At 44.6% G+C, this 23,315-nt stretch overlaps 1 protein-coding gene across 2 annotated transcripts in view; it reads left to right on the top strand.

The window, feature by feature from the left end:
- LOC139371274 (semaphorin-3F-like) overlaps nucleotides 1–23,315 on the top strand; it is a 90,262-nt gene that overhangs the window by 62,270 nt on the left and 4,677 nt on the right. Inside the window, exons 4-18 of one of the 2 annotated variants that reach the window (XM_071111556.1) lie at nucleotides 11–73; nucleotides 582–701; nucleotides 2,255–2,344; nucleotides 4,299–4,392; nucleotides 6,494–6,610; nucleotides 6,771–6,910; nucleotides 9,796–9,910; nucleotides 15,058–15,127; nucleotides 15,265–15,409; nucleotides 15,609–15,831; nucleotides 16,998–17,086; nucleotides 18,219–18,260; nucleotides 18,865–19,022; nucleotides 22,049–22,116; nucleotides 22,807–22,940. In XM_071111556.1, the coding sequence (XP_070967657.1) occupies nucleotides 11–73; nucleotides 582–701; nucleotides 2,255–2,344; nucleotides 4,299–4,392; nucleotides 6,494–6,610; nucleotides 6,771–6,910; nucleotides 9,796–9,910; nucleotides 15,058–15,127; nucleotides 15,265–15,409; nucleotides 15,609–15,831; nucleotides 16,998–17,086; nucleotides 18,219–18,260; nucleotides 18,865–19,022; nucleotides 22,049–22,116; nucleotides 22,807–22,940 (1,668 nt within the window). The remainder of the gene's footprint in view (nucleotides 1–10; nucleotides 74–581; nucleotides 702–2,254; nucleotides 2,345–4,298; nucleotides 4,393–6,493; nucleotides 6,611–6,770; nucleotides 6,911–9,795; nucleotides 9,911–15,057; nucleotides 15,128–15,264; nucleotides 15,410–15,608; nucleotides 15,832–16,997; nucleotides 17,087–18,218; nucleotides 18,261–18,864; nucleotides 19,023–22,048; nucleotides 22,117–22,806; nucleotides 22,941–23,315) is intronic. The other variant, XM_071111557.1, reaches the window with a different exon arrangement.

Genomic DNA, 23,315 nt, shown 5'->3' with positions numbered 1-23,315 from the left:
CTGCCTTCAGCTCCACTGGCCTGTCTCCCAGCAGAGGAAGACTGAGTGTCTTCTAAGTGGAAAGGACACCAATGTAAGTATTTCTGTTGACTCTCCATTTCCACACAACTAATTCAGCATTTATGTTTCAGGTCAGGTGATTTGTGCCATCTGTAACATGAAGTCATGTATTTTCTTCATATATTGAACATCTATAAAGTATATATTTTTTTTTACTCACTTATATTTGTGTGCCTGTATTGCTAGGTGTATACAGCCTAAGTATTTATGTTAGTTTTTAGCTTAGTGAAAAAGGGTTCAAGCGAAACCATTCTAGTGGCACACACCTGTGTGGATTTCATTTGGCCCTGTAAAAGCCTGTTTCCCCTCTGTCTGGCCAGGCAGACAGGGCAGGACTGGCACTGAACAGCTCATAGGAGACCAACCAGCCTCACTGTCTCCCTTCGGCCAGTGTTAAGTCTGGATAAATAGATGACCGTTAAACTGGGATATTGAAATAGTGACATTCTGTACCTTGTTCTATCTGGGTATCATTCATGTTGATAATCCATTCTTGTTTGTCTATGTTTGTCCCCGAGCAGGGTGAGTGTGGGAACTTCATCCGTCTGATTGAGCCGTGGAACAGGACCCACCTGTATGTCTGTGGGACTGGAGCCTACAACCCCGTCTGTACCTACGTCAACCGCGGACACAAAGCACAGGTTAGAGCTCCATGAATTTTGGAATACACTAGGTGTGTGTTCACTACGCTACAGTACACAGTCAAGAGGTGAAGGAGGGAGACTACTGCTCTGACATTTTAGTCTCCATCCCACACCTCTAACCCAGCCTTCCTCCCTTCCATCTTTCTCTCGCTCTCTCTTTCCATCCCCACACCTCTCTTTCTCTCTCTACCTATCTCTCAATCCTACTTTCAATCCTACCTTCACAAACCTCTACCCCTCCTGATATCCACAGCTCCATCTCCTGCCCCCATGCCTAGACAACCATTGGAGTCCCAGCCTGCACACAGCTGTCGTCCCCAGCGCAGTGTTGCTGTTACCGTTACTGTTACGGTGCTGTCTGTTTAGTCTCACTCCTTAATTGGAAGTCTTGAGTTTCCTGGAGCCGGGCATCACCACCACAGAGTACTTCCCTGTTTTATTGCCCCTCTCCAATACCCCCAGCCCTGCTGCTTTAAATTCAACACTTGTTCCTTAACGATGTTCCTGGGGCATTTAAGAGGGAATAAATAAAGGGTTGTGGATAAATAATATTTCCCTGTTTCCTCCTCTCTGAGGACTCACTCTTCACACCCCTTTGCTATTTCATATGGATCCATATGACCCTTACTAACAAAGGGCATCCATCCATCTACTCATAGCTCTAGCAGCCCTGTGCCTCTCAGTTGGCCTGCTCCCTCTTTGCTCCCTCAGCCTCTAGTCCTCACCATGTGAGGAGTTGGGTAATTGGCCATGGCAGCTCCCATTATGGGGTGCCAGTGAAATGTCCTAGTTATAGTACATTAATGAGATGGCTTTTATTTTTCCTTCACATCGAACAGACAGGTCAGTCTCTTCCCGTGAGCCCTCGCTCTCTCTCTCTCTCTGGAGTTAAGTATGGGAGCAGAGATGTAAAATGGTACAACCATACACACACACAGCTTTTCAGACGGGAAACCATGAGTAGGCGAAACGCTGCTCAATGCCAGAAATTGGCTCATTTTCTAATGTGGATGTATACACACACATGGACACTCCTTCTCATACGTCAGGAACCTGCTTTTGTAACTGAAGACATGCAGATCAATTGATAACAGCTTGCCAGATTTCAGAATTCTTTCATTTTCATTTAAGCCATTATTCAGGCGTGATTTCCTTTTTACAAACCTAAAGGATAGTAGCCTACATGGGGCTATGATAGCTAGTATTGTCTGGAAAAGCCAAATATTGGTTCTTGGCAGTGGCTCAGGCCAGAGTTGAGTGGATGTACCATGCTGTGAGAGACTGTATTGACTCAACGACAGGGTATAGAATGGATTTAGCTGATGTTCGTGCCATCTGGTGAAGTTAAGCTACACAAACATTCATCTCACAGAGAATGTAGAGAATGAGAAATCCATACATTTTCCTCACAAGCTGTCCGAATGACATTATTCAAACGGTCATGCAGTCACATCAGTCCCAGACCAGTTTACAGAGTTACTGAGCTCACGTCAGGTCCCGTCTACTGCAGGTGCGTAACATCCAGAATGTGTCGCTGTCTCCTGTTTTAGGCCGCCATGCACCTGCAGATTCCCCAGACTGGAGCGAGGGCTAACCGCGCGGCCCAACCCAGCGCTCTGTTCGAGACACTGGGACTGAAGGTGGGACGTGGGTCAGGTGCCCGTCACTAGCCTGGACGATTCTGCCTGTCTGCCCCTGAGCCTTGCCCCTATGGGCTGGGGAGTGCACTGGCGACCCACTCTGGGCCTCAGCTTGCATGCCATGCGCACTCTCTCTCCCCCTCTCTCCCTCTCTCCCTCTCTGTCTGTAGGGGGAGGGCTGTGCATGTCTCCTGACCCCTCTGTTCTGTCTGTGCTCATTCTGTGTCTTGAAACACTTCTGTCATCATCCGTTGAATTGTCCCACTGCGTTGGGTCTCTAGTGTAGTTGACCGCTGATCTCTTCACTGCTAAGCATGTCTTCTCTAGACCCTGTTCATTTGGAGAAAATAAATTGGTTGTTCAAATGTTTGTCTGTTTTTGTTTCCTCCGTCATATTTCTGTTGTGCATTGCTCTCGTTGTTCATTTGTCAATTTTTGTGTAAGCCTCATCTTTTGAGCACTCGCTCTTTCTCATGCTCACTCACTCTCTCTCTCTCTCTCTCTCTCTCTCTCTCTCTCTCTCTCTCTCTCACACTATTTTGGTGTGCTGTTGAACTGATTGTCCACTATTTGTGTCACCTGTTTCTTATGCATGAGAGAGATGAATGTCCAGCACTTTGTGATTTTCTACACAAGGTCACACAACATGTTAATACACTACATAATCAAATATAGATCTTTCATTGAGGATTAATACAGTATAACACTGACACCAAAGATGACTGATGTATGACAGTGTTTCTAACTAATAAGCCCATTTGTGGTCGATAAATTCATCTCTTTCCTCTCCTCCTTACATTGTCCTATCACTTGTGTTATAGGACACAGAACACCCCACCCTCCAGTCCTTCACCCCCCCACCCCCACCCCACCGCCCTCTCCCTCTGTAGGAATGTGGGCCAACCTCTCCCACAGGTCTCACACGGTTAACGTCTGACCCACTCTCACTGCAGCCCTGTTGGTTCAGGACAAACACAAACTGCTAAAGCAGAAAGGAAATAATAGATCCACATAGCTGAGCAACACCATTCACAGTACAGGAAGGAACTCTTAACCCTTAGAAGGACAGGGCCTTTATGTTTGAATATGTTGCATGCAGCACTTAGTCCTCTGTCGGGTAACATCTTTCATAAAGGGTTTAAAAACATGTTCAGAGAATATCACTTGGCGCATGTGACCGCATTTTCATTAACATCTGGCATCTCTTGCAGGGAGCTGCCAACACCTTCAGATTTACATGTGTGGTTGATTTTAATCAAAGGTGAGAGGGAATATCATAAGGGTGCACGCAGGAGCCAGTGGAGAATAACATTGGCAAGCGCTGCACTTTCTCCTGTGTTGACGGACAAGGACAAAGGTGTCTTCGTCTCTCTGCTCCCCTCAGTCCTCGATTGGAGAGTGAGGGATTGGGGGATATCACTTGTTCTGGTTTGTGGCAAGGCTACAGGGCATGTCATCGCATGCCATTGGCTGTTTCTATCCGCGACTACAAATACCTGCCAATCACCTTTCAGTGCTGTGTATAGAGACACCAGGAGTCATGAGCATCAGTCATCCAGCCTCCATCCCAGGCATGTTTTTGCTGAGCAGAAGTACAGGTCTCAGCAGTAGTAGGGCTATATATACAGATTTAACCAAGAGAGGATGAGAGACATTTGGCCAATGAGAGATTGTTGTGCAGAGAACAGCCCCTTGACGCATTATGCCCTCAGTCATTCTAGTGCACTAGAGAGGAATTAAAAGAGTTGGATTGAGATCCTGTTTTTTTTCTATATGCAGGCACTCTCATTAGTCTATGTTTCATCCTTTACAAACCACAATGCCTTATAGGCCCCAGAGGACCTACTGGAAGAATATTGAACTGCCTCAATTTTCCCTCCACCAGGGAATCACACTGACATGAGGAAGACCACTATGAATTTATTGCTTCTTTCTTATGATTTTTCCATTTCAGGAATACATATGGCATTTGGAGCCGGGAAAAGTGGAGTCTGGGAAGGGAAAGTGCTCCTACGACCCAAAGCTCAACAGTGTCTCGGCTTTGATCAGTGAGTATCATCATCCAAGCCACACTTGGCCACATGGCTGGAGATGTCCCAGGAATGTCCCAGTCTCAGTCCATTCCAGTTCACCCAGTTTGTCCCCATGGCTCTCTCAGTGACTCTGACGGTCCCTGAGGCCATGTCCCCTGTGTACGCCTACTTTTATCTCCCACTGCTACAAATGGCCACCTCCTTTATCCCAATTTTTGGGGGGCAACTTTTAAATGTTTGTATTGCCTAACATCTGTCCAGGCAGACAAAGTATCCTTTTTCATTTTGCGCCTATTTTCCATGAGATGGATAGCAGAGCAATGCTGATCTCATCTCTGATGATAAAATCAGAAGGCATCATGCCTTGTTAAGAATCGGATTTAAGGAGCTGTGGGCACAGACCAGTGGGTTCACAGTTTTAATAAACCAATCCTTTCCATGGTAGCTTTGTGACTTTCATTGGAAAAATACCAAGAACATATTCATATGATTTGTTGTGGTCATTTATCATGAGAAATCCAATCATATGCTTTTCTAGCCAATACATGCAGATCAATCACATGACACATTGCAACATGTTTGGTTTGTGGTAACTTCATGTTGTAAGGTATGGTGTTGGTGTTGGTGGATCTTCTAAAAGGAACCATGAGGTAGTTGAGTGTCCTCCACCCTCCACTCATGGTCATTCTGCCTGGGCCAGACCTCATAGTTGCCACCCGTGTAAATTGATCCTGACTGTGGGGTGGGACAGTCAGTGTAAATCGTCAGCACGGCCTTCCCACATTAGCACACTGCCAGCTGACCAGGGCGGAACCAGGGAACCAGGGAACCAGGACGAATGAACCCCAGTCTCTACTAGTTTCTAACATCAGCTATGGGTGACTAATGGTGGGGAATAAGAACTGGATACTACTTTGACCCCTAAAAGGTCACACATGTAGGTCTACCCCCTCACCCCTACCCCTAGATATCATACACGCTCTATACTGTAAATCAGGGCCTGTGTTGACTTTACTTATTAAAGACCTGGAGAATTGAATTAATTCTGTTACAGACTAGTAGTATAGTTGTTGCTGCCTTTGCCCTAAGCCCCTGCTGTCCCATTAACCCCACCCCTGAGAACTCCCCGTAGCTACTAAATGCTTGCTGGGACACCTGCTCTCATATGAGGCCCAAACAGCAACTGGAGGACCGAAATTCAGTCTCCCCACTGATTAACAAGACTCTGGTCCTTCTACCCTGTGTGTGCCTTATTCACATATCTTTAAAAAGCGGCTAGTCCGTTTCGCCAAACAGCGTGATCTTTATTATGTGTGTATTATGATATATGCTGTTCATCTGTCTTTGTCCACACTGTGTGCTAAAGATGTCTTTGACATTGACACCCTGGTGATGACAGTCTAAAGATATTTTGCTGGACATGGGTAAGGGAAAGCCCTAAAAATTGTTCAAAGACTTCAGTCACCCAAGTCGTTGACTGTTCTCTCTGCTCCTACACAGCAAGCGGTACCGGAGCGCCAAGTCTAGGACCGAAAGGCTCCTTAACTACCCCCAAGTCATAAGACTGCTGAACAATTAATCAAATGGCCCCCCTGACTATTTACCTTTACCCCCCCATTTGTTTTTACACTGCTGCTACTTGCTGTTTATCATCTATGCATAGTCACTTCACCCCTACCCCTATGTACAAATGACCTTGACTAACCTGTACCCCCGCACATTGACTCGGTATCGGTACCCCCTGTATATAGCCTCGTTACTTTTATTTTATTGTGTTACTTTTTATTTATTATCTGGTAAATATTTTCTTAACTCTTCTTGAACTGTACTGTTGGTTAAGGGCTTGTAAGTAAGCATTTCACAGTAAGGTCTTCCTGTTGTATTTGGCGCATGTGACAAATAAAGTTTGATTTTGATTTGAAAGTATTGGGCGCTAGGGTGCCAGGGGGTCTTGCCAGGGACTGAAGGTTTCATTTGGGTAGTGGGGGTTTCTGTGTAAGGAGAGCCTCAGTCCTTTATGCCAAGGGTGTGGCTGGCTTTATATCAAAGAGTCAAAGTATTTGGCTCAGCGGATTAATCTCTTTCCCTCTGTCCTTCCCTCTCCCCTCTCTCTCAGATGGTGAACTCTATGCTGGGGTCTACATTGACTTCATGGGAACAGACTCTGCCATCTTCCGTACTGGGAAACAGACCGCGATGCGTACAGACCAGTATAACTCCAGATGGTTAAATGGTAAATAAATGTCTTCTTTAATAATATTTCATGTTTACAAATCCTCAACTCTTTAATAAACAGGAAATGCAAACAGTTTGTAAATGATATCAACCAGATGTTCAGTGATCTTCATATCCTCCTACGCATCTTTCTCTCCTTCTCTCTCTCTTTCTCCCAGACCCTTCCTTCATCCATGTGCAGCTCATCCCTGACAGTGCAGAGAAGAATGACGACAAGCTGTACTTCTTCTTCCGTGAGAAGTCTGCTGAGATGGGCCAGAGTCCTGTGACCCAGGCCCGCATCGGTCGGATCTGCCTGGTGAGCACACCCTCAGAATGGATTGTACTAATAATGAGACCACATTCACAAATAACAATGCATGTGACATGCACAGCAAATATACCCCAGTTTCATTAAGAAAGGGAAAGGAACCAGTCTCGGTCTGTAGAACTGATGTTTGTCTAACACTGACTCGCTGAAATCCATGTGTATTTAACCTCCATGTGTACAATACATGTCTCTATCCTTGAGATGGAACCCTGACATACGACCCTATGATCGTCTGACCTCCCGACTGGTAGTCTTAAAACGTATTAAAGGATGTAATATATTAGGTATTCAGGTAACAGTGCAGCAGGGTAAAAGCCAGATCCCCTAAACCAGTTCTACCTGATCATTAATTGCACACACCTAGTGTCCCAGGTCTAAATCAGTTCCTGATTAGACGGGAACAATGAAAAAAACGCAGTGAATCTAGCTTTGAGGTCCAGAGTTGAGTTTGAGACAGCGTGTTTCCCTGACCTTCTCTCCAAAAGCTGCAAATTGAGAGGATCAGCAAAAACAAATAACAGGGAATGTGTTTGTCCCTGTAGGGTCAACTTGGAGCTTAGGATGCATCTTTCTGGGCTTTGCTTACAAACATGGAGAGCATAGTGTTTATTCAGTTAGTCACCGTGGGTGTGTGCTTGCATGTACGTGCATGTGTCAGATCTTTAGCTGCTCACAACTGTTTATTTGAGTGGATCAAGTAGTGACCCTGCACACAATCACCCATCCCCCAATCAGTGGGTTCTACACTCTGTACTATTCTCGTCCCCAGTGGTCCCCAGTGATACTGTTCTATCATTCATTGGTCCCCAGTGATACTGTTATATCATTCACTGGTCCCCAGTTATGCTGTTCTATCATTCACTGGTCCCCAGTGATACTGTTCTATCATTCACTGGTCCCCAGTGATACGTTATATCATTCACTGGTCCCCAGTGATACTGTTCTATCATTTACTGGTCCCCAGTAGTCCCCAGTGATACGTTCTATCATTCACTGGTCCCCAGTGGTCCCCAGTGATACTGTTCTATCATTCACTGGTCCCCAGTGATACTGTTCTATCATTTACTGGTCCCCAGTGGTCCCCAGTGATACTGTTCTATCATTCACTGGTCCCCAGTTATGCTGTTCTATCATTCACTGGTCCCCAGTGATACTGTTCTATCATTCACTGGTCCCCAGTGATACGTTATATCATTCACTGGTCCCCAGTGATACTGTTCTATCATTCACTGGTCCCCAGTGATACTATTCTATCATTCACTGGTCCCCAGTGATACGTTATATCATTCATTGGTCCCCAGTGATACGGTTCTATCATTTACTGGTCCCCAGTGATACGTTATATCATTCACTGGTCCCCAGTGATACTGTTCTATCATTTACTGGTCCCCAGTGATATGTTATATCATTCACTGGTCCCCAGTGATACTGTTCTATCATTCACTGGTCCCTAGTGATACATTCTATCATTCACTGGTCCACAGTGATACATTCTATCATTCACTGGTCCCCAGTGATACTGTTCTATCATTCACTGGTCCCCAGTGATACATTATAACATTCACTGGTCCCCAGTGATACTGTTCTATCATTTACTGGTCCCCAGTGATACTGTTCTATCATTCACTGGTCCCCAGTGATACATTCTATCATTTACTGGTCCCCAGTGATACGTTCTATCATTCACTGGTCCCCAGTGATACATTCTATTGTTCACTGGTCCCCAGTGGTCCCCAGTGATACATTCTATCATTCACTGATCCCCAGTGATACTGTTCTATCATTTACTGGTCCCCAGTGATACTGTTCTATCATTCACTGGTCCCCAGTGATACTGTTCTATCATTCACTGGTCCCCAGTGATACATTCTATCATTTACTGGTCCCCAGTGATACGTTATATCATTCACTGGTCCCCAGTGATATGGTTCTATCATTTACTGGTCCCCAGTGATACGTTATATCATTCACTGGTCCCCAGTTATGCTATGTACTTCTATACATATCTGGATGCTCTTAATGCTGTTCGGTTTATTGTCTCTACACACTCCTAGTACCCAAATATACGAACAAATATACAGCGTATTTGCTCAAATAATGTAACACAAAATGTATGAAAACAATTTCAAATCCCAGTTAGGGACTTATTACATATAAATATGTGTAGACTGTCGTGTGCAGTATGTATAGGCCTACAACCACCATGTGGGCATTACAATGATATATGTGGTGAAAACAATTTGTTAGAGCAATATTTATTCATGTATGACCTGGCAGTGTAATTTCCCCATAAAAGTGGAATGTGCTTTAAGGAGAATGTGTTGGTTAAGGAGGAGGATGCCTCTAAATCACATCTACTGGGTTTGGCTCTCCCTCATAAAATAAAAGGAGACAGTGTTTACCATCTCATCTCCTCACAACTAACCAATTGTCAACAATTCGCCAGCTCGCTCTCCAAACCGGGCTGCTTTTTTAAATATGTACAGTGTGTGTGGGTGACTCCACCTGTGTTTATTTTTGGTGGGAGGATGTGAGTGTGTGTGTGACGAAGACCATGTTTTGTCCCTCTCTCTCCCCCGCTCTCTGTCCGTCCACGTCTCCCACTCTCTACCCTTCTCCCTCCCTCTCTCTCTCTCTCCCTCCACTTCTCCCTCTCTCTCTCCCTCCCTCCACTTCTACCTCTCTCTCATATTCTCCCTCTCCCTCTGCTTCTCCCTCATTCTCTCCTTCCGCTTCTCCCTCTCCCTCTGCTTCTCCCTCTCTCTCCCTCCACTTATCCCTCCCTCTCCACTTCTTCCTCTCTCTCCCTCCCTCTCTCTCCCTCCGCTTCTCCCTCTCTCTCCCTTTCCCTCTCCCTCTTCTTCTCCCTGCAGAATGATGACGGTGGACACTGCTGTCTGGTCAACAAGTGGAGCACTTTCCTGAAGGCTCGGCTCATCTGTTCAGTGCCGGGGGCCGACGGGATCGAGACACACTTCGACGAGCTCCGTGAGTTCTCCTCCCTTCCCTTGATATGGTGTCACCCGTTATCCACATTAAAGTGAGGAGCGAGGAACCAGACAGCCTGTGGCATGTCTTGAGGTTTCCCATTGGTATTAATACTGTGTCAAATAGAGTCCACAAATTATGATGAAACTGACTACAGACCAGCTAGAGGAACTAGTTGGTGTTGCCTGTCCTTTATAATCCTGCTTGCACTATCCATCCAGCCTGATCTCAGACCAGTATTATCTCTGCATACCACCACCTGCCCAGAGCCTGACTGCACTGCACACAGCCCAGTCCTTGTCCCATATGGCAGCCTCTTCCATTACACTCAATACTCCTGTGGCCCATACTGCATGCTGTAATGGGAATTGCACACACTCCGGTAGTGTACTTATTATTTTCCTTCAAGATGTCTCTTTTTCCTGGCTGTGCATTAAGAGGTGCTCTTCCCTCCTGTAATTTACTGGATATGAGGGGCTTGCTGCCTCGTGGCAGACAGATCAGGTAGCCAGGCAGGAATGTCAGGTCCATTACCATGTCTTTCTCTCTCTCTGTCTCACTGCTTCCAAATAGAGCGTTGGAATGATGAGGCTTCTGATGGTTCTGTGACGGAGTCTACAGTTACTCAACCCCTAACCTCAGCAATAAAAAGCTTGTGTGACTTTCTATTTGACCTCTGCTTTTAGGTTATGGTTGAGTAATTCTGCTCGTGTGTGCATTAGTCTTGGACTTACCTGAACACTATGGCGCAATGGTAAGGCTTTTTTTGTTAATGGTAACCATTTCACCCAAGTAAATGAAAGGATATCCAAACCGCAAGCACCGTACTCTGTACTGGTAGAATTACTCCAGTAATACAAGACAACAAGATCTATGTGCCATCTAGATAATATGTACTCTGAGTATCTCTAAAACGTACATTCCACCAAAGTATTTGGGTTTAGCCTACCTTGATGTAAGAAGAACTTTGCAGCAAGCCGGGACTGGTTACGAAAGTACCTGGATAAAGAGAACAGATTAACTTACATTTCCCTTCTCTCTATTAGTGTTGTAGTAATGTAAAGAGGACATTGGGGTCATTATTGAAAACGTTGAGCCCAGCTTTAGGCCTTGTTGTTTGGGAGCAGTATTATGTGTGACTGCGGTTAGCGAGGGACGCCAAAGACCCAGAGAGTTTTTGCAGTTGGAAAGAGAAAAAGACTTGGCTCTACCCGAGAACTTGCATCCACATTACACACAGTAAATTTAAACACACAATGTAGAGGCCTTATCCAGGCACATGTGGTTGTATTCTATGTCAAAATTAAGAGGCCAAAGAAAATACGTTGTAGATATACAATAAAGAGATGCTATAAAGGTTTAGATTGTATGGTTTGATATAAATTAAGAGGTGCATTGCATGAGCTTGAGCTTGATCAACAATATGGCTCATGGACTTCAGAGAGAAGACTTTATGAGAGATGAACAAGAGTGGTAAAGAAACAGAAAGAGTGAAAGAGAAAGAGAAGGGGGGAGTGGGAGAGAGCGATATCAGTCAAAGCTCCAGCAGAAATACATTCTTTCTGAGGAATCAAAAAATGTGTAGACTGAGTTTTTATTGCTTTAGAAAAGAGGAAAGGGCAGTTTTGGTTCCATTCATAGCTCTTATTAAAGACATGCTCCAGAAATGTGGCTACTACTAAGTATTTTTTAACTACTAAGTATTTTTTAAACCTCCTGATTTGGGCTTGATGTGTCAATGTGTAGTTCATACATAAATAACCTATGAGCAGAATTACCGTCTTACCTCAATTAGCCACGGAATCCCGAGTTTGAAAGCAATTGTTTTTCTAGAACCTGTGCTGTGCCATTTTCCCTACACTTTCCCCCACGTTGGTTAGCCCCCTAGCAATTCGAGTTCAGCCAATGAGCTTTAGCCTCTCGCCATATGAGTGACAGCTAGTTGTACGCAACATCATGCAACAACACCAGACCGAAAAGAGAGCAATGACGTGGTGCACATATCTGCACGTACACTATGTAGACACCCTTCAAATTAATGTATTTGGCTATTGCAGCCACACCCGTTGCTAACAAGTATATAAAATCGAGCACACAGCCATGCAATCTCCATAGACAAACATTGGCTGAAGAGCTCAGTGACTTTCAACGTGGCACCATCATAGGATGTCACCTTTCCAACAAGTCAGTTTTTGTCAAATTTCTGCCCTGCTGGAGCTGCCACGTTCCACTGTAAGTGCTGTTATTGTGAAGTGGAAATGTCTAAGCAACAACGGCTCAGCCGCGAAGTGGTAGGCCACACAAGCTCACAGAACGTGTGCTGAAGCAACGTGTGCGTAAAAATCATCTGTCCTCGGTTACAACTCTCACTACCGAGTTCCAAACTGCCTTTGGAAGCAACGTCAGCACAATAACTGTTTGTCGGGAGCTTCATGGAATGGGTGTCTATGGCCCAACAGCTGCACACAAGCCTAAGATCACCATGTGTAATGCCAAGCGTTGGCTAAAGGGGTGTAAAGTGTGCGCGCCATTGGACTCTGGAGCAGTGGAAACGCATTCTCTGGAGTGATGAATCACAAATCTGGGTTTGGCGCATGCCAGGAGAATGCTACCTGCCCGAATGCATAGTTCCAACTGTAAAGTTTGGTGGAAGACAAATAATGGTCTGGGGCTGTTTTTCATTGTTCGGGTTAGGCCCCTTAGTTCCAGTGAATTGAAATCTTAATGCTACAGCATACAATGACAATGACAATACAATGACAATGCCCTTGTGAACAAAGTAAGGTCCATACAGAAATGGTATGTCGAGATCGGCCTGCAACGGAGCCCCGACCTCAACCCCATCAAAAACACCTTTGGGATTAATTGGAACACCCACAGCGAGCCAGGCCTAATCGCCCAATATCAGTGCCCGACCTCACTAATGCTCTTGTAGCTGATTGGACGCAAGTCCCCGTAGCAATGTTCCAACAACTAGTGGAAAGCCTTCCCAGAAGATTGGAGGCTGTTATATCAGCAAAGGGGGGACCAACTCCCTATCAATGCCCATGATTTTGCAATGAGATGTTCGATGAGAAGGTGCCCACAAACTTTTGGCAATGTAGTGACGTTGTACGCAATTTTCAGGGACTACTTTCAAAAGTATACAAATGTACCGGAGAATCTCTTTAACAAGCCTTCCTGTTGCCAACTCTTCTCTGCCTTGTCAGAATATTTATATTTCCAATCAAGTAGCTTTTCCCCTTTATAATAATAATATTTTGGGGGGCAACCGACTGCTGTACATGTATTGAGCTAATGATAGCTCCTGTTTTCTGTCTGTTTGTGACTGCCATGTAGTTTATCTGATTCATCCCTTTCTGTACTGGAACAGCTGCGTGTCTTGGTGGGGCTCATCTGTTGTATGACAACCCTGACAGCCCTTCTCTCTGTGTCTGTAGTAACCCATGACCGTTCCGCTGTTCTGCCTTGAGCAGCTGTGGGCTCTGGAGGAGGGTGTATGTGTGTGTGTGTGTGTGCATACGTATGTGTATGCATGTGTGTGTCTAGAGATAAAAGGTGGTTAAGGAGGAATAAGGACCATATGCTCTGTTTCAGTCCTTCTCCTTATCCTTTGCTATGGGAATGAAATCATAACCTCAGACTCTCCCCTGAGAGAGCCTTGAGTGACACTCAGAGCGTACACATACAACTGGACTCACCAGGCCTGCTCACCTCTACTGTCATACAACTGAACTCACCAGGCCTGCTCACCTCTACTGTCATACAACCGGACTCACCAGGCCTGCTCACCTCTACTGTCATACAACTGGACTCACCAGGCCTGTTCACCTCTACTGTCATACAACTGGACTCACCAGGCCTGCTCACCTCTACTGTCATACAACTGGACTCACCAGGCCTGCTCACCTCTACTGTCATACAACTGGACTCACCAGGCCTGCTCACCTCTACTGTCATTCTGTTGTGTATATACAGTTAGAACTATGTCAACCGGACAACTATTGTTTTTAGTATATCCCATTGCAAATACTAGTGAATAAAAATGTGTCCAGTGTACGCAAAAGGAGTAATTTGCGACTATAAGACTTGTAGAATGTATTATACGTCAGATCATTGTCCATTAAATGCCATATACTGCTTTCAATTCAAGTTGTAGAGTTCTCACAGGTTCTTGACAGCGTGGTATGTGTAGACATGCAGTGTCTTTATCCTCTGGCCAATGGACATTCCCCTACTACACACTGGCAGGCTGGCCACTTACTCTTGAATTCTGTTCTGTGAGGTAGATGGGCCTCCTGAGAGGAGAATGTGGGCCAGTCAGAGAGCAGGCCAGCGGGGAGAGACAAACTGCCCAAATCTTAGGTAGAGTTCTTGCTGGGACCCCCAGAGGCTTGTGAGGTATGATTCCGTCTTCCTCTAAGGGCTTAGAATACGCTCATGGATAGAATGGTGACTTTCCAAAGGTGTTGTCTCTGAAGCTCTTGGTCTTTTCTTTGTGTGTTTTATTACATTGTGTATAATACAGTACTGAATCCTTCACCTTGGCCTGCTAGTCCTTTCTGTGGAGATGTCTCTCAGTTAATTTCCTGTTGCTCTATAGAGATGTGCCATGGGCTTACACCTCCTGTTTCCGACAGCAAGTTACTGGAATTCAGTAGTACAACCATGGAGGAGGAGGCTAGCCACATCTTCTCCTTTCATCTTGGCTTTGACCCCATCCTCACTGCTAGTTTATCTCCAATTCCATCAAGCCACTGCATGACTGTGGTCCGGTCACACAACGTCTCTAGTTTATCTCCAATTCCATCAAGCCACTGCATGACTGTTATCCGGTCACAACCTCTTTCAGCAACACAAAGCTTGACTTGCCTCTGACCTGCAGTTTGAAAGAGGAGAGGAGAAACGTGTACATTTGCGCATCCTGTTTGACACCTTTGGATCCCTAAGAGCAGAGCTGTTCTGCCTGTTCTGATGGGAGTTCAGGTTTTGTGAAAGGCAAAGGGTGTTTCACCGAGTAACTTTTGAATGAGTGACTGGAGCTCTGTAAATATTAGCGGTGATGAGGAGTGTGCTGTGGAACAGGACGTTTCTTTAGTCTGTCCTCTTTGCACTGACTTGATTGTCTCTGTGTATCTGTCTTTTAGGAGATGTTTACATACAGCCGACGCAGGATACCAAGACTCCTGTTATCTACGGAGTCTTCTCTGTCTCAGGGTGAGTGGCCAAACTTCTGTTCAGACACTCTTATTAGAAAATATTAAGAATAATTATTGAAATATACTTTCATTGTCATATTATGTCCCTTTTGGGTTTAACCCACTGAGCTGTCAATCTCACCCCTCTCCATACAGCTCAGTGTTCAAGGGCTCAGCAGTTTGTGTCTATTCCATGGCTGACATCCGCCAGGTCTTCAATGGACCCTTTGCCCACAAGGAGGGGCCCAACTACCAGTGGGTGGCCTACACTGGGAAGATCCCCTACCCTCGGCCTGGGACGGTGAGCCTCACCCTCCCATGACCCTGAGTGTTAATACCAAACCAAGGTGGCATAAAAGACACTTAGACATCAAACAGAAACCATTTGTCTTTCAAGCAGGACACATATTATCAGCCTTCATAGCCAAAATGTAAGTGGTTGTTGATATTTCTGTGGTGAGAGGCAAATGTTTTAATGCTAGTTTCCTTTTCAACAACAGTGCCCCGGTGGTACGTTCACCCCCAACATGAAGTCCACCAAAGACTACCCAGACGAGGTGATCAACTTCATGCGGAACCACCCCAATATGTACAATGCTGTGTACCCAATACACAAGCGCCCCCTGGTGGTCCGGACCAACGTGGAGTACGAGTTCACCACCATCACTGTGGACCAGGTGGCCGCGGTAGACGGGAACTATGAAGTGCTGTTCCTGGGAACTGGTGAGTCCTCACTAGTCTATATTCATGTGAAATATAGAAGGCCTACATCACTCTTTGTACAATGTCCAAGGATGCCAAACAGATTTCCTTTTGTTAGTAAAACAAGGGAGAAACGTGTAAATAATCCCAAGGCAGTCCCGCCAGATGGACCTGCTGTCATTCTCCCTATCATTTAACCCCAGGAGCAAAGCTTTTGAATGCCTTTTTGTCAAAATGGATGTTTCACCAATAAATAGGATCATTCTTCACATCATTCACTTTAAGTAAAAGCTTTTGGGTTCTCTACCTGCAGGGCAGGGCAGGGGGGGGGGGGGGGGGGGGGAGGGGGGTGAGAGGAGAGGGAAAGGAGGAGGGGGCTTACAGTAAGGAAATCCATCACACAAATCTCACCACCGGTACATTGCAGCGGTAGAGATTTTTCTGTTTGTCTCCTTTCTTTGAACTTTTTAAAAGCTGACGTGACATCACTCCCCTAGTGCATGAAGCCCATACATGCAGCACATTATCCCCTTTGTGTGTGTTTTTTGTTCTGCTCTGCGTCTCTGGGAGACTAATGGATTTTTATACGAGCACACCGTGCTCCACTATGCCCAGAGTCAGTGTAAAATGTAGGACAAAAGGTGAACACAGAGAGATCTGTCTGAAAGTGGTGAAGAGTACTGTAGTGTAGTTCTAAGGCCTGATGGAATGATGAGTGAGGATTAACCTTTACATTAGCAGAGGAATGTAGAGAGGGCAGTTTGATTAACTGGCAGCAAGGCAGGGTAGTGTCGGGTGACAACTAATCTCCTTCCCAGACACTTCCGCCCAAATGCGCAAAGAGTCTGATGGATCAATGTGTCAAACTTGGCCTTCTTTAGCCAATACAGAAAGACTGGGATAAACTCCCAGTGCATAGGCATTGGCTTAATCGGCTTAATCTACCAACCAATCACACTAGCGCAACACAAGCACTGAGTCACGCCTCGTAGTCGTGTGGTTTGCTAAAATTAATTGATGACAAATATTCAGTATGGTCACTCCCATATAATTCTATGATCACTCCCACTAAGACCAAAATTGAATCATTGATGTACCAGGCGTTTATGCACAATAGTCTGGGGACAAGGTTAGGTTACAACAGGTATGTAGTAGTTACAAGTCTCAGGTGTTTCCTTGGGCCATAGACAGGGGAACGGTTCAGAAGGTGATTGTGTTGCCCAGAGACGACCTGCAGACTGAAGAACTGGTCCTGGAGGAGGTAGAGGTGTTCAAGGTGAGCACTAACTGTCTTTCTTATTTTTCTATCCTCTCTCTCTCATTTTCTCTCTCTGTCTCTCTCTTTCTATTTCTATCTTTCTCTGTTTCTCTTTGGCTTTCTCTGTCTCTCTCTATGTCTCTCTGTCTTTCTCTATGCCTCTCTCTGTCTCTCTCTCTTTCTCTGTCTCTCTGTCTCTGTCTCTCCCTGTCGCTCTATGTCTCTCTTTATGTCTCTCTGTGTCTCTCTCTCTGTCTCTGTCTTTCTCTTTCTTTCTCGTTCTCTCTCTTTGTCTCTCCATGTCGCTCTCTGTCTCTCTCTGTCTCTCTATATGTCTCTCTGTGTCTCTCTCTCTGTCTCTGTCTTTCTCTTTCTTTCTTGTGTCTCCCTCTTTGTCTCTCCATGTCGCTCTCTGTCTCTCTCTGTCTATCTCTATGTCTCTCTCTCTGTCGCACCCTGTCACTCTCTGTCTCTCTCTGTCTCTCTCTATGTCTCTCTCTATGTCTCTCTCTATGTCGCTCCATGTCGCTCTCTGTCTCTCTCTGTCTATCTCTATGTCTCTCTCTCTGTCACTCCCTGTCGCTCTCTGTCTCTCTCTGTCTCTCTCTATGTCTCTCTCTATGTCTCTCTCTATGTCGCTCCATGTCGCTCTCTGTCTCTCTCTGTCTATCTCTATGTCTCTCTCTCTGTCACTCCCTGTCGCTCTCTGTCTCTCTCTCTTTCTCTCTCTGTCTCTCTCTCTGTCGCTCCCTGTCGCTCTCTTTCTCCCTCTGTCTTTCTCTTTCTTTCGCTCTTTCTCTGACTCTCTCTGTCTCTCTCTCTCTCTCTCCCTCTCTCTCTCTCTCTCTCTTTCTCTCTGCCTCTCTCTCCATCTCTCTCTCTCTCTCCCTCTCTCTCTCTCTCTCTCTCTCTCTCTCTCTCTCTCTCTCTCTCTCTCCCTCTCTCTCTCTCTCTCTCTCTTTCTCTCTCCCTCTCTCTCTCTCTTTCTCCCTCTGTCTTTCTCTTTCTTTCGCTCTTTCTCTGACTCTCTCTGTGTGTCTCTCTCTCTCTCTCTCTCTCTCTCTCTCCCTCTCTCTCTCTCTATGCTTTTAACCATGTATATTTTCAACAACTTTATAAGACTGATCAATGCATTGTCTTCCCATTTCAGGTTCCTACTCCGATTATAACAATGAAGATCTCGTCCAAAAGGGTAAACATGTCTGTATAAAACCTTACCTAATAGACCTATATATCTTTCCTGGGATAAAGAGCCAAGGAGCTGAATTAAATGAAGGGAAATTATATAGGAATGCCATGAACTACATGTAAACAGCTGTGGAACTAATGTGTCCCTTCATAATTCATAGAAGCCTGCAGTCTGGTTTAGACAATGAAAAGAGAAATATGGAAAATGCATTCAACTTTAGTTTTGTCTTTCACTGTGATTAAAATAGTTGGCCATGGATACATGACATGACATCATTCTTAGAAAGGGTTGCAATTTTACAACAGCTGATCGTAAAAACTGAAGATTGTCTTAGAACAATGGAAATCTTTGTTATACAGAAAGGGTGAGCTCTCCCAATGTGCTCACAAATCTTCCAATAAGCAAATTATATTATCACATTACATTGTTATGGCTTTGATGGATTCTTATCCCCTGTAAACCTCTGCACTGAAAAAATGGAGAGCCTTCATAGAAGCCTCTCTGCATCCTCTGTTCACTGATACTCTGTGTCTGTGATATTAGCTGGATATTCCCAGACTTTATCTAGCTGTGATCTAACATCCTCCATGGCTTCCTCCTCTCACAGCAACAGCTCTACGTGTCTTCTGAGCTTGGTGTTACCCACCTGGCCCTCCACCGCTGTGACGTGTACGGGGAGGCATGTGCTGACTGCTGCCTGGCCCGGGACCCCTACTGCGCCTGGGATGGAAGGTCCTGCTCCCGCTACTCCGCCTCGCAAAAGAGGTGAGCATCAGCATGAGCTGCTCAGAATGGCTTTATGGATTGTTGACTGGCTCTATACATTGTTGACTGGCTCTGTACATTGTTGACTGGCTCTATACACTGTTGACTGGCTTTATACATTATTGACTGGCTCTATAGGTTGTTGACTGGCTCTACAGGTTGTTGACTGGCTCTATACATTATTGACTGGCTCTATAGATTGTTGACTGGCTCTATATATTGTTGACTGGCTCTATACATTATTGACTGGCTCTATAGATTGTTGACTGGCTCTATATATTGTTGACTGGCTCTATACATTGTTGACTGGCTCTATAGATTGTTGACTGGGTCTATACATTACTGACTGACTGTATAGATTGTTGACTTGCTCTATACATTGTTGACTGGCTCTATATATTGTTCCTGGCTGGATATGTTGTTGACTGGCTCTACAGATTGTTGAATGGCTCTCTACATTGTTTACTGGCTCTATAGATTGTTGACTGGCTCTATAGATTGTTGACTGGCTCTATGCATTGTTGACTGGTTCAATACATTTTTGGCTGGCTCTATACATTGTTGACGGGCTCTATAGCTTGTTGACCGGCTCTATACATTGTTGACCCTCTCTGTAGATTGTTGACTGGATCCATTGATTGTTTACTGGCTCAAAATATTGTTTCCTGGCTGGATATGTTGTTGACTGGCTCTACAGATTGTTGAATGGCTCTATACATTGTTGACCGGCTCTATAGATTGTTGACTGGCTCTATACATTGTTGACTGGCTCTATAAATTGTTGACTGGCTCAATACATTGTTGACTGGCTCTATACATTGTTGACTGCCTCCATATATTTTTTACTGGCTTTATAGATTGTTGACTGGATTTATACATTGTTGACTAGCTGTTTAGATTCTTGACTGGCTCAATAGATTGTTGACTGCCTCTATACATTGTTGACTGGCTCTATACATTGTTGACTGGCTCTATAGATTTCTGACTGGCTCTATACATTGTTGACTGGCTCTATACATTGTTGACTGGCTCTATACATTGTTGACTGGCTCTATAGATTGTTGACTGGCTCTATACATTGTTGACTGGCTCTATACATTGTTGACTGCCTCCATAGATTTTTTACTGGCTTTATAGATTGTTGACTGGATTTATACATTGTTGACTAGCTGTTTAGATTCTTGACTGGCTCAATAGATTGTTGACTGCCTCTATACATTGTTGACTGGCTCTATACATTGTTGACTGCCTCTATAGATTTATGACTGGCTCTGTACGTTGTTGGCTGGCTCTATATATTGTTGACTGGCTCTATAGATTGTTGACTGGTTCTATACATTGTTGACTGGCTCTATAGATTTCTGACTGGCTCTATACATTGTTGACTGGCTCTATAGATTGATGACTGGATTTATACAGTGTTGACTGGCTCTATAGATTGTTGACTGGCTCTATAGATTGTTGACTGGATTTATACATTGTTGACTGGATTTATACATTGTTGACTAGCTGTTTAGATTGTTGGCTGGCTCTATACATTGTTGACTGGCTCTATAGATTGTTGAGTGGCTCTATACATTGTTGACTTGCTCTATAGATTTTTGACTGGCTCAATAGATTGTTGACTGGCTCTATACATTGTTGACTGGCTCTAGAGATTTTTGACTGGCTCTATACATTGTTGACTGGCTCTAGAGATTTTTGACTGGCTCTATACATTTTTGACTGGCTCTATACATTTTTGACTGGCTCTATACATTTTTGATTGGCTCTATACATTGATGACTAGCTGGATATCTTGTTGACTGTTTCTGTAGATTGTTTACTGGCTCTATACAATGTTGACTGACTCTATAGGTTGTTGATTGGCTCCATAGATTGTTGACTGGCTCAATAGATTGTTGACTGGCTCCATAGATTGTTGACTGGCTCCATATATTTTTGATTGGCTCCATAGATTGTTGACTGGCTCCATAGATTGTTGACTGGCTCCATATATTTTTGATTGGCTCCATAGATTGTTGACTGGCTCCATATATTTTTGACTGGCTCCATATATTTTTGATTGGCTCCATAGATTGTTGACTGGCTCTATAGATTGTTGACTGGCTCCATAGATTGTTGACTGGCTCTATACACTGTTGACTGGCTCCATAGAGTTTTGACTGGCTCTATACATTGTTGACTGGCTTTATATTTTTTTGACTGGCTCTATAGATTTTTGACTGGCTCTATATATTGTTGACTGGCTCTATACTTTGTTAGCTGGCTCTATAAATTGTTGACTAGCTGTGTAGATTGTTGAATGGCTCCATGGATTGTTGACTGGCTCTATACACTGTTGACTGGCTCCATAGAGTTTTGACTGGCTCTATACATTGTTGACTGGCTCTATACATTGTTGACTGGCTTTATATTTTTTTGACTGGCTCTATAGATTTTTGACTGGCTCTATATATTGTTGACTGGCTCTATACTTTGTTAGCTGGCTCTATAAATTGTTGACTAGCTGTGTAGATTGTTGAATGGCTCCATGGATTGTTGACTGGCTGTATAAATTGTTGAGTGCCTCTTTACTGTAGGTTGTTGAATGGCTCTTTAGGTTGTTGAATGGCTTTCTGCAGTAGGTCGTTGACTGGCTCTTTAGGTTGTTGAAAGGCTCTATAGGTTTTTGAATGGCTTTTTGGTTGTTCACTCATTCTATAGGTTGTTGAATGGCTCTTTAGATTGTTGAATGGCTTTCTGCAGTAGGTCGTTGACTGGCTCTTTAGGTTGTTGAAAGGCTCTATAGGTTTTTGAATGGCTTTTTGGTTGTTCACTCATTCTATAGGTTGTTGAATGGCTCTTTAGATTGTTGACTAACTCTATATGTTATTGGATGGCTCTATAGGTTGTTGAATGAATATATGCAAAGTTTTATGGTTGTATGGATTTTTGACTGGCTCGGTGGATTGTTGAATGGCTTTGCATTTGCTTGGTAATTTATTCTCTTCTCTTATTCGGGAATACTGGTCTGACCCCTTTAGACGCAGCCGAAGGCAGGACGTCAAGTACGGGAATCCCATCCGGCAGTGCAGGGGCTTCAACTCCAATGGTAAGACCAGTATTTGCCAGTTCTAGTGGGTGGATGGGTTAGAGATTTTCAGTGGCGGTGAATTAATCTCATTCATTTTGAGAGGACTGACTTAATTTATGCCATCACGTGCCAGCATTTGTAGAAAATTCTCCCCAATTTTGTGATATCCAATTGTGACCCAATTACGATCTTGTCTCAACTCTGCAACTCCCCAATGGGCTCAGTAGAGGTGAAGGTCAAGTCATGCATCCTCGAAACATGGCCTGCCAAACCTCACTTCTTAACACCTCCCCACTTAACCCGGAAGCCAGCTGCACCATTGTGTCGGAGGAAACACCGTTCAACTGACCACCTGAGTCAGCCTGCAGGCGCCCGGGCCAGCCACAAGGTGTCGCTAGAGCGCTATGAGCAAAGTAAAGCCCCCCCCGGCCATACCTTCCCCTATCCTGGATGATGCTGGCCAATTGTGCACCGCCCTATGGGACTCCCGGTCACGGCCATTTGTGACACAGCCTGGGATCGAACCTCGGTCTGTAGAATGCCTCAAGCACTGTGATGCAGTGCCTTAGACTGCTGCGCATCTCGGGAGGCCCCACATGCCAGCATTTTCTTCAAATAGATATAAATAAAACATTGCTCTTTTGGATTTTTGGTCTTTGTGGGACTTGATACTGAATCTATGGTTGCCATGGTGTCTTTCATTCTCAGCTAATAAGAACACCCTGGAGATGGTGCAGTATGGGGTGGAGGGCAGCAGCACCTTCCTGGAGTGCCAGGCCCGTTCACCTCACGCCGCCATCAAGTGGCACCTGCAAAGGGACAACAGTGACCGCCGTAAAGAGGTAAGCAATATCACTCAAACTAGTATTCTTCCCAAAACACTGTTGAGATCTACAGGTATACTTTCTGCACAATTTAACTTTATACTCAGACATATTAAGGGATACCATGAACTAAGTTAACTTGAACCATACATCACCTCTCTGACAGGGAGTTTATAGGTTTAGGAGTAAATCTCTCTAGAAGGACGTGATGTTCCTCTCTGTCGACAGCACTTCTCATTCTGTTACATAATGATGGTGAAGAGTCTTTGTCAGGCTGCTGTATGTTTCATCTGATAGCTGAAATCTGTTGATGTATTACTGTTGTCAGTCTATTGATGTATTACTGTTGTCAGTCTATTGATGTATTACTGTTGTCAGTCTATTTATGTATTA

The sequence above is a fragment of the Oncorhynchus clarkii genome, chromosome 17 (assembly GCF_045791955.1).
Source record: "Oncorhynchus clarkii lewisi isolate Uvic-CL-2024 chromosome 17, UVic_Ocla_1.0, whole genome shotgun sequence".
NCBI classification, from domain to species: domain Eukaryota; kingdom Metazoa; phylum Chordata; class Actinopteri; order Salmoniformes; family Salmonidae; genus Oncorhynchus; species Oncorhynchus clarkii.
Note: the sequence above shows the minus strand (reverse complement) of the source record. Positions and strands in the feature narration are given on the sequence as shown.